Raw genomic sequence first — 11,592 nt, forward strand, 5'->3', positions numbered from 1 at the left:
AAAAATCCTTTGGGGCTCATGCGGCCCCCAGCCAGACTCCAGCTGGACTGTACATCTTTTATCTATGTATGTTTGTGTTATGTTGCTATTGTGATGACTGCTTCAGTTGCATTGTGTTTCATTTCAATTCAGGAGTTCTTACACTAATATTGTAAGCAATACATGTCAGTAATCAACAGTAATTTCATTGTTTCTTTCATATTTGTATCTATAGACAACACGCATTTTAGGACAATATATATTGAGAGGATATGGACAGGTACAGAAATATGAAACGGATGAAATACTACTGGGGTCCAGTTGGACCCCAAGTGTATGGATGAATATGTTTTGCCACGTGTGCTGATGAGGATTAAATGGGTAAATGGGTGATTACTGTCTGGCATAGTGTCTTTTGCTGCTGTGGCCACTAGGAGTTGCCAAAGTGTAAAAATATCAAGTCCTTCACAACTTGACAAACTTGTTAACTTCCCACACAGTGACTGAACATCAGCATAAAGTGTCCTGAGTTCTCTGTTGTTCAGTCCTATATTTTTAAAGTATCTTCCTCCGTGTGTTGTCCTGCAGTCACTGAGAGCTCCGAGACGTCCTCCCCGTGCACCTCCAGCGACAGTGTAACAGGCCTCAGCACCCTCACCATCCCCGGCCACACCGCCATCTCCATGGACGCCTACAACAACAACAACAACAGCGAGCCTTCCTCCTTCCTCTGCTCCTCCACACCTCCCTCCTCCATCACGTCTCCATCGATATTCCAGAAAGATGAAGACCTCCAGCCGCCAGGAACCAAGTTCATCACAGCAGTGAGTGTTCGACTGACCTTATTGTTACCATTACTAAATAAACCTACCTTTGTACGGTAGTCTGAGTATATAAATGTAGAACATTTCACATGATTTCTTTTTCTACTTGTGCTCTTTCATTGGCAGCAAATGTTAAAAGTTTCAGTGACGGTTAACACATGAATTCCTATTGTTTTCTGTTGATTGTATGAGTCCCCTCAAGCCTGTTTAGTTGTTTGGAGAAGGAGAACAAACTACAATCAGTTTACTAGCAATGTCTTAAAAGAATGCGGCTTAAATCAACCTCATTAAGGTTCAGTTTTTGTTGGAACTGTCTAATAGAAGTGTTGATTCCACTCTATGGTCACTGTTGATTTTTCTGCCGTGTGTTAAATATCTAATTTAGATTTTTTTTGCAGTAAATTAAAGTATATTTTCAGTGTAATATCCACGGTCTTACAGATTTAAAAAGTTTGAATGGAGAACTACCACCTTATATACAGAATTGAAATTATTAACTGCTCTATATTCTAATGCAAAGATGTTAGGTTAAACATAGAAATAGTTTCCAGCATGTATTTGTTCATTTTTTTAATGGCATAGAAGCTAGAAGAATTATCACAAAAGATGTGAGTGTGTTAAGTTAAAATTCTAATAGTAAAAGTGTATTTATACAATAAATCCAATAAGAACATAATAGGACCTTTAGATAAGCAGGGCATTTATGGCTTTGGAGCAGTTTTGCACATTCTGCAATCAAAAGTAATAGTAAAATAATAATAACAGTAATAATAAAAGATGCATGAAGTATATCCTAAATAGCATCTTTTGCGATTAGCTGTTTGTGTTATATTAAATTGTGATTTTGATTTAAATTCTATTAATTTTTTACACCATTTATAACAGCGAAGTTAGGCTGAAGAATAAATATTTGTATAATGTAAAACAGTTAACAACACAGTATGACCACAGCAAACAAACTGCATTACTTTCAGGAAGGTGTTGCTCCAACCTGCACAGTGTCACCAAGTCATCAAATTTTGTGGTTTATCGTACTTTCAAAAAAAACAACAATTATTTCTTCTTTAGATATTTATATTCTCCATATGTAGGATTCCTGTTTTGAATATACTGTATGTATCCATCTGGATTTCTCGGTGTAAAACTTTCAGGTGTTACTTCATTAAGCTGTGAAGAAAACAGTGACGGCAGAAGTGTGAATGAATTCTTAGCTTATATCCTCTCATGATTCTGAAGTGCTTGTGCTCTCTGGAAGTATTTTTTCATAGACAAACACATATTAGAAAAGTTAGAAAGAACAGTGATTAGGAAACGTCAATTACTTCAACACTTTTTAGATAATATCTCCATATGTGACTGTAACCCAGGTGGGTATCTATGTACAGGAGGACAAATGAGGATGGAAGTTTGACTGACAACAGCTATTTGTTTAATTCATATTAAGTGTTAATAGTTGCAAAAGTTAAAGGTATAAATATTTCACCTACTGTACCCTCAAACCCATCAGTGAATTAAAAAGTGTGTTGTCTTTAAAATATTAGCAAAATTGCACCATTTATCAGTCAAACTGTAAAAACAGGATAAATTGTCAGACTTTCAACTTTCACACCTTCCTTGAATTAATCATTTGTAAATTGCTGTTACATTAGGAGAATTAATCAAATTTAAACTTAAAATCTTATTGTGGTCTTTTAACATAATCACTATGTTGCATTTAAAAGAATTTCAGAAAACAGGAAAATAAATGCAGCATGGCTCAGGAATAGTACACAGAAGAGCAACTTGTCCACAAGTGTTGGAAGATACATTTAGTATGGTGAAATGTGTCTCTAGTTCTGTACAGAGTAGCTTTAGTAGTTTTTAGTAGTTTGTTGCAGAGTTTGAAATGGTTATAAAAATATACATAAAATATAAATGGTTAAATAGCCTCCAATTTTACTATAGTATTGGTAAAACTTGTGGGCACTTGGAAAAATGTTAGACATGTTGTTGTATATTTTTTTGTTATTTTTGTGTGTCAAATTATCAATTTATTTAAATTAGTTTCTTCTTTTTATATATAATTTAAGGCATTCTAATTGTTTTATATGTACAAAAGACATGTTTGAGCTCTCTCTCTTTCTAGTCATGTTTGTGCCATTTCCAGGATTTTGTATTTCAACGATTAAAAGCCCACACTGAGGAAAAATGTGACACCCAAAAATTGCAGAGGTTCAGAGGGTTAAAGCCTCAGATCTGTCAAATCTGTTTCAGTTATGTTGAACTTGTATTTATCTTTCTAGAAACTGGAAAACAATCCGAATATTATCTTCATGTATTGAAGACTGTCATCTGCAAAAGTGTTTAGATGACAGCATTTCTTATTCATTTACGCATCTTGTGTAACGTGAGGAGCTTTCATTTTGATTCACTGTGAACAAAGTCCTCATTATACAGCTTTAATGAAAGAGGAACTTGAAATAATGAGCTATATTTCTAAGTTCGGACAGTTCAGAAAATAGCTGCTGCTTTAGTTTCACTCACCACATTTTTGCTGTTTTATTTTTACCAGAGCAAGACCTCTCATATAGCAGTAGGCCTCTCTACAGTGGTCTGAGGGGTTTTAGCTCAGTAAGTAACCGGCGTCACAGGAGTGGACGTCTGTGTTGTCCCCTTCACAACTTCATTAACAACTGTGAGGAAGCACCCGTGGCCTGAATACTAATCTGTGTGGAAATGCTTTCAGTGCCTGTGTTGTGTTCTGCATGGTGGTGTGTTCCCGATGGGTTTAGTGGGTTCTCAACCGCACGGGTGGTTTTGTCTTGTGAACTTCTTGGTCTCTTGTTCATGTTTTCCTCATTATCTCATTTATGTGCATCTGTTTGGCATGAGGGTGAAATGTACGTGTTCTCAAGAGCATGTGTGTTTGAACACATGCATGCTGTGTTACGTTATAATTGTATTTTTAGAGCAATTTTCAGTTAAAGGTTTCACAAGGGCAGCAAAATTAAACAGAGGAGTCACAAAATCATCAGATAAAACCGCAATTTGGGGTATAAGAACCAACATAGTGTTGGAAGTTACAACACAAGTAAAATCAGGAAAGGCTCTCTGAAAAAAAGAGACCTAAAAGAGGTCACTGACTCAGTCGACCTGATTTCTTCCGCAGATTGAACCTGAAACTTGAAGCCCTGACTGTAAATGCTCTGTCCTCTTTTAGTCCCTGGGCCCCTAGACAAGACAAAAGACTTCAGCCTGAATATCTCAAAGAGCTTAGTGATGCATTTTGTACTAAGAGGTCAAGATATAGTTGAGTGAGACACCATGAAGGGCTTTAAAGCTGTAAAATCTTAAAATCTATCCTAAAACATACTGTAAAAAGGCTAAAACAGGAATGATGTGATCATGTCTGGCAGCTGCATTCGGTATAGTCTGGAATCAATCGATAGATTTTTGGTTCATGCAGGTAAAAAGGCTGTTGCAGTAATCCTCACATGATTAAATAAAAGCATGCAAGCAGTGACTCTGTGTCTTTAAAAGTTAAGATAGATCACATTTTTAGAATGTATCTAAGCTGATAAAAACTAACTTTGTGGTATGCTGCTTAAAACTTAAAACTACTGCCAAGCACGCAGAAGTTCTTGACAAAAGGCTTAATATGAACTAAAACTGAAGTATTTATGGTTACTGACTTTGTTTCAGGGCTTTGGAATGCATTTATGATAGAAAAGAAAACAAAAAAAATTGTATATGCCTGAGTTTTGTGTTTTTATTAAGGCGTTTAACTTGATTCTTTATTTTGTCTTTAGTCAAGAAAAAGACCATCTGACTCAGTACAGATAGCCATATTCAACTGGCAAACCATTTTTTTTAAAAGTGGAAGTTAACTGTTGTATCTGTTGTTAGATTTAAGCATTTTGAAGGCATGTGTGATAAATAAGAACCTCCCTGTTGTCAGATCCAAATAAAGTTAAATTGCTCAGCTGTCCTTATTTACCTCAAATAGTCAATGTAAAAAAAAAAAAAAAAAAAAGCAAAATATCTCTGCATATTAATGAAATTGAAACACATTTTGATGAAAGTTTTGGCAGATATAGCAATTATTTTTATTTTTAATGCATTTTAAGAGCTTAAGACTGTTTTCGAGACACATCTAGTCATAAACATTCATTGTAACTTATAAATGAGTTTGAGGAACTCTCCTTGCCAAGACACATAGGACAATTTTAGCTACATTTTGGCTTATAATTTGTACAAACACTTTTGCTGAAAGATAGTAATTAAGCCAGAATATTAAAAGTTTGGTGTTTAATTGAGCCTCTTTGCTTGACTGAAATTCTTAATATTGCATGCTTGCTCAAGTTGAACCATTTTGAGTGCATAATGTGTAGAAAATTGTTTTTTTATTATCTTCTCATGTTTTATGTTTTTTTTTTTTTTGTTATTGCAGCTGTGAAGTCCTCAAGCAACAATTTGTGATTCACAACAAGAAGATTGAAAACCAGAGTCAAACTTCGGCGCACTAAGACTTTATTGGCTACAGCTCAACCAGAACATGGCATTTCAATATGATACTGTAAATTGAGAAGAGACACATTAAATCCACTGTTGTGATGGTACGTCAGACGTCTGTACATTTGTTTTAAGGAACTAGGCTTGTGTTTATATTGTAGATGTATTTTACAGAGCAAAAAAAGTAGCAGAACAATCCAGACAATATGGCCAGTCCTGCATTGTGATAAATTTGTACAGATGATTAAAAATGTTTTAAACATTTAGTTGTAATTCTTTCTTTGACCACAATTAACGCGTGGTGTATTTCTTTTGTTTCTTTCCACCTGCGAATGGCTGCACAGGTTGCAAACGAAAGCTTCAAAGTTTGGGAAAGATTTCTGAAACTATCAGAAGTGTGAGTGCAGCTGAAAGCAACTAGTAGATATTTTCACTGATAACAAAGTATGAAAACCACACTCACACAGAGACCCTTGCAAATAGAGAGCCAGAAGTGCACTATGAGACCCGCTACTACCGTTACAGAGAGGCACAGAGGTTGAGGAGGATGAGGAGTGGTTTTCTCTTCATGAGAGGCGCTGACATTTGCTCACCACAAGCCTTGTGTTCTTAGTCCGAGTCAAACATTAGATGCAGACCACAGCCGGGCTGCGCAGCAGGAGTTTTAACTTCAATGTAGACAACTGAGACGAACAGAAAGTCACACTTGTACAAAAAGACACAAAAAACATGCTTAACGTCTTGTTAGCAACAGTTCCCTGTGCCTCTCTCTCTCTCTCTTCCTATATATACATTTATATAAACAAACAGTTCATTTAAAGTAGAAATTCTCAACTTTCTTCTCAGAAAACTTCAGTAGTCTCATCAGTTGGATTTTGCACGTTTCTCTTTAGAAAACCAGAAGCAGAGGATTGCAGAGAGGAAGACCTCGAGGCCCAACACACAGAGCTCCAGCACCTCCATCTGCTTGGAGCACAAAAATCATTAAATATACATTCTTCGATTAGAAAATATACCTTTTAGAACCTATTATAAAGTAATCGTGTATCATTTTGTCATGTTTTTACCTTTAAATGTTCATCGTTTTCAGATTGCCACTTAGCCAGGTCGATGCTTATCAGACAAGCTGCAACAACAGCTACAACGATGCAGCCACAGTTTATAGCGAGGGATGCCTGTAACAAAAAGCATGCAATTTCTGAACTAAAAGTCACATTTTTTTTAATCTGTAAATGCATTATTTGTTTTACTTACACTCAACAATGCTGGATATTTGAACAACAGGTTGGAAACAAGTCCAGCAAAGAAGAACTGTAGAGGAGGAGAAAGCAGCTTATGGCTTAATGTGCTTTAATGTTGTTTTTATAGACTTTCTTGAGCAGAGACTTACGAGAGCTCCGGTCATCTGGGAGACTCTGAACAGGGTGAAAAGAGATTGTGTCATGTCCTGGGTTACAGAAAAGAGAATTCCCACTCCCATGCTGAGGAAGCCGCTTATCATCTGCAGAGACTGACAAAGGAAAAGAAACCAAAAAAGTTACGTTTACGGTTAAATAAGAGCAACACTCAAGCTGTGAAGTGGGTTCAGTCTTCCCTAAAAGATAGGTTCTGTAAATATTTGCAGTAAATAGTAGAATTGATCATTATATTATGAGAATACACAGAATAGGGATATATTGACTATGTTGTGCAGATTTGAGTGTATTTGTAACAGTTACAATAAAGATGTATGTGGGGGTGTCAGGAATGTCTAAACATAATACATTTAACTGAAGGCTAGTAAAATCGCACAGTCATACTAAGCTTTGCTTTTCTTTGCTCTTACAATAATTTGATTTAATTATATTTTTCACAGTGATTTAGAGATGCATGAGCTAAGTGCATTTTTAATGTACGTAGCACTGAAGAATGTGTTTTTCATGAGTAATTCATTGTGAGTCTTCACTGCAAAGAGTGACTGAAAAAGCACACAAACAGTAAATGAATGTAAACCAAAAAGAAACCTTTTTTTAAGACTCTATGCATAAACTGTTAATTCATAGCTGCAACATGAATTAAATGAGCAAAATTGGCTGAACCCTGTTACTTAAATCATTAACTTAAAAACAACAACTAAATGTGCAACCATGTGATCTGTGCACACACACACACAGTATTAGGTGGACACTATTGTGAAACTTCAGCCTTTGCACTTGTATGAGGTGTAGCGTCGGCCACTGAAACCTCAACTAAACGTTTCCTGTTGCTGCTGCCCAGATCTCACACCTCTAATGTGATAGAACCGATGAAGGCATAAACATGTCTCGTAATTATTGTTAGAATATACATAAATGGTAATGAGGAGAAGACTGGCGTTAGTAATGTCTAAATGTAAGTCCCCACAAAGTAAAATATATATATATATAGACACACAGCAGCTTTGTGTGTATTACTGTATGAGAAAAAGTAACCAGTGTTTGTTCCTTTTTTATCTGACTGTGCAACTATCAGCTCTCACCAACTGACATGTACAGCATGGAAATGGTCTTCTTTTCTGATTTAGAGAAAAAATGACAAGTCTCATCTTATTGTTATAGTTAGATCAAGGTTTAGTTTGGCCAGTTGTGCACTAAAAGCTTGCTGAGTTGTTAATCTGGTGGCAAATTCTTGACCACTGAGTTAATCTGCGTCCTGCTCAGCTGTGTGACCAGATACTCCTTTCACTACTGACACTAAGTGCATGTAAAAACGCAACTTCGATCAAATGACACAATGCCACAGACCCCAAGACGAAGGTGAGAACAGGATGCTGGTTGTGTCACTTGAATGTCTACAACTCCAGCATTTGTCATATGAGAATTTGTCTCAGACACCATGTCATTAAAGACAATCTGAGGCTCAGGTGGAAAAGTAGGTTGTTGCTGGTGGTCACTGATCTGAAGTTGATCCCGATGTTGTTGAACAACATGGTGGCAACTCTGCTACCACTGGTCCATGAGTGTTTGTAATTGGGGGAAAGAGAAAACACTGTAAACTATGTAGGGTACCACTAGAGAGGAAAACTGCTATATACTAGTAAATGCAGACTATTTACAATTCACCATATGTTGCTCTGGATAGATGTGTATGATCATGTCTACCAAAATATCCATGCAAAATACCTACAATAAGTTATTTTACATTTTATAATTTTAATGAAGTGATATTACTTTGCAGAAACCTGTGTTCATTTTGATATGAAAGAGTCTTTTTTAGTAAGTTCTTGTCAAAAAAATTTAATTAACCATGATTCAGTGTTAAAAAGCAATAAAAGGACAAAACTGTACTTTTTAGAAGCACTGTAGTACATCCAGCACTTTTAATTTTGCTCAGTACAAGAAACTTTTTATGTTTAATACCTATTTTGATGAGATACTTTTTGAGAAAGACGTTTGGACTGTTGCATAGTTTTAATTGCATTTTTGCAAAGTACATTGTCCATTACTTATAGAGGTGGAAATGTTACCCCTGGTTTCCTTCTAACTGCGCTCTAAACTGCCATTGTTCAAGACACTAAACCCCAACACTTCCTGGTGAGCAGTATGTGCCACTGCTTTGTGTAAGAGTTGATCTATTTGACCTCAATCAACAAAATAACAAGAACAAAGGCAGAAAATAAGACATCAAAAAATTATATCAAACGAATCAGCTGTAACAAGAACAGCTGGATGTAAAATAAGATGATTTTATTAATTTAATTAGAACCCCTGATTGCCATAATGATAAAATTGAATCCAACTTCATTTTATTCTGCAGGTTTTTCCAGGTTGCAGGTGCAGAATGGATGAAACTTGATTCCCTGAACAAAGTAAATACAGTGGACACCTATGAGAAGAGTCAATATAAACCTCTGAAAACCTGAGCTTTGTTTGAGCTTGCATTTTAGATTTCTTCTAGTTATTTGGGATAGAGTAACCAATAAATCTCATAATCAGATATAATATAATATAATACAATACAATACAATACAATATAATACAATACAATATAATAGTGATTATTATATTTATTATATTTTATTATATTAATATTATCTTTGTATTATTGTTGTTGTTATTTTTATTATTATAATTATTATTGCTATTATTTTTATTATTATCGTTATTACGGACAATGCGCTGTTCTTGAAAAAAATAAAAGATGTCCACATATGTGGACGCCAGGTCCTAGGATGTTGAGAGATAGCAATGAAGTAATGTAAAGGAGTTAGAAAAAACTGTAAGAACCTCACAAATAAATAAAATCCAGTATCTGAAATGTGTTGCAGAGTGGGAGGACCATCCAACTTGATGAGTATTGTAATGATAACAAGTAACAAAATCTTATGCCAAGTAATAAACAGTGTCCATTGGCTTCGGGATCACAGCTGATACAACTGTAAAATGTCACTATAATCCAGTATAGATATGAAACGAAGTGGGAAACAACCATTTTTTTCTCAAAATTTAGTCACTACTTTGAACACAAGATTGTCCTAATCAATATTTTTGGCTCTGGTGAAGATCATGACTTAAATTGTATTTGCATTTATAGCTAATTTGTGCTTATTTTGTTTAACATGGTAAACTATCAACACTATAGTACACAATTGCACCATCAGCATAGAGATGCACATTACGACCAGATACAGTTATAACAGCTCAGGATATAGTATATCCAGATATTTTTTTTAGACTCTCTTACCCCCAACACAGCTGGCTGTTTCTGCAGCAGGTCATACAGTGGCCCTTTCTTATCCGGCATCATCTCTGTAGCCTGGTACTGCTGTATTATCAGCGGGTCTCTTTGGCTGCTTCTTGTGTGTGGATCCTCATCTTTGTGGATGTCCATGTCAATGTCAGCGCGGGCCATGGTGCTTCTCTGATCTGGAAATCAACTTGTAAAGTGAATAATTTCTCCTTCGGACGCAACAATGCACAAGTGCTGCCTGAAAAAGTACGCAAACTGACCTGAAAATGTGAAATCCAGGCATACTGCAGTATAACACCATGTAACAGTGCTGCACTAAATTGTGGAAATTAAGATTTTAAGGAGCATTAGCTGACATGATGAGGCAATAATTCTGAGATATTGTATGATGCTTCAGAAGCTGTTGCACATTGTACTGGGGTTTCTATTTTTCTTGCCATATACGGTTGATATCGCACATAATATGCTCGTTTTATGATTTGCAATAGGTTGCAAAAACACACTGCAGGGAAAAATAAAGTCAAGACTGAATTAATGACATCTTTGTACAAACTCAAAACAAAGATTAGACTCCAGAGAATATGAAGCCTTTCCTGGCACTGTGTTGCATCATTCTTTATACGTTAAGGGACCTAGATTTGCCTTGCAACAAGAACTGCCACAAAACTTAGCATGACTTGTTTGTTAGACTCACTCATCTTTACCACAAAGATGTTACTATTGCAGCGTAATTGTAAAGGCAGCTGCAATTTTCGCTTCTCCTTTTATTTTGAAATATTTTGGCAACCCTCATGTACTTAGTTCCCATAGCTTTTATATTTTCTGTCATTCTAAAATCAAAAATTGCAATAATAAACTAATTTTAAAAACATAAAGAGAAATTTATATTTGCAGACAATTAAAGATTCATACTTATCAATTACTGACTGATGTACAATGAAAAATCCTTGAAGTTCTCATCAAACAATAAATAAATGCAAAGGTTTTTTTTAATGTAACATTGTAATGCATTAAACTGTCCAGTTCTTCTTTAGGCAACTTGACGTTAAGTATATTGACACTAAACAGATGCAGCTCTAATTCACATGCCATTTCTTAGATATTTAACATACGCATGCTAATAAATACAAATACATTAATATACAGGCTTTAAAATGCTCAATATTTTACATTCTGTATTGCAATTGTGTTAAACAAAGCTGTTTTCAGTGCAAAGAAGTTGAATTTTAAATCATTCTTACCGTGTTTGGCTTGAGCAGAATCTATTTCACACTCTGTCTCAAACAAGTGTCTTGCTCTTTAGGCATGATTTCCACTTCCCTGCAAATACTGACACATGAGGTCATCACACACTTTAACTTCCTCACCTTGGTAGCAGTCTCTGCAAGATTATTATCTTCACAGTTTATTTCTTCATTGTTATACATTGTATTTTATGGTATTTCTAGTTGAAAATTAATGTTTTTTGTCACTTAGTATGTGTTTTTGGCATAAATAAGTTAAAATATTAGCTTTTAACAGTTCTAAATGTTGGTCAAACCATTTTGCATGCAAGCATTTTGTGGTGTGTGTGTGTGTGGGGGGTGTTTGG

At 35.4% G+C, this 11,592-nt stretch overlaps 2 protein-coding genes across 4 annotated transcripts in view; one reads left to right on the plus strand and one right to left on the minus strand.

The window, feature by feature from the left end:
• Nucleotides 1-5,556, plus strand: part of zgc:158766 (uncharacterized protein LOC100009641 homolog) — a 34,773-nt gene extending 29,217 nt beyond the window's left edge. For 2 of the 3 annotated variants that reach the window (XM_023275510.3, XM_023275511.3), the window contains exons 22-24: nt 568-803; nt 3,355-3,413; nt 5,233-5,556. In XM_023275510.3, coding sequence (XP_023131278.2) covers nt 568-803; nt 3,355-3,399 — 281 coding nt within the window. In that variant the 3' untranslated portion in view covers nt 3,400-3,413; nt 5,233-5,556. The remainder of the gene's footprint in view (nt 1-567; nt 804-3,354; nt 3,414-5,232) is intronic. The other variant, XM_023275513.3, reaches the window with a different exon arrangement.
• On the minus strand, nt 5,296-11,362 carry si:ch211-269k10.4 (uncharacterized protein LOC100150242 homolog). The gene is made up of 6 exons (XM_035950616.2): nt 11,243-11,362; nt 9,996-10,177; nt 6,685-6,804; nt 6,549-6,605; nt 6,362-6,469; nt 5,296-6,257 (listed from the first exon to the last, which is right to left on the minus strand). Exons 2-6 carry the CDS (start codon nt 10,161-10,163, stop codon nt 6,159-6,161), a joined length of 552 nt encoding a protein of 183 aa, XP_035806509.2. The 5' UTR covers nt 10,164-10,177; nt 11,243-11,362; the 3' UTR covers nt 5,296-6,158.
• Nucleotides 11,363-11,592: the final 230 nt, after the last annotated feature.

The sequence above is a fragment of the Amphiprion ocellaris genome, chromosome 9, assembly GCF_022539595.1.
Source record: "Amphiprion ocellaris isolate individual 3 ecotype Okinawa chromosome 9, ASM2253959v1, whole genome shotgun sequence".
NCBI classification, from domain to species: Eukaryota; Metazoa; Chordata; class Actinopteri; family Pomacentridae; genus Amphiprion; species Amphiprion ocellaris.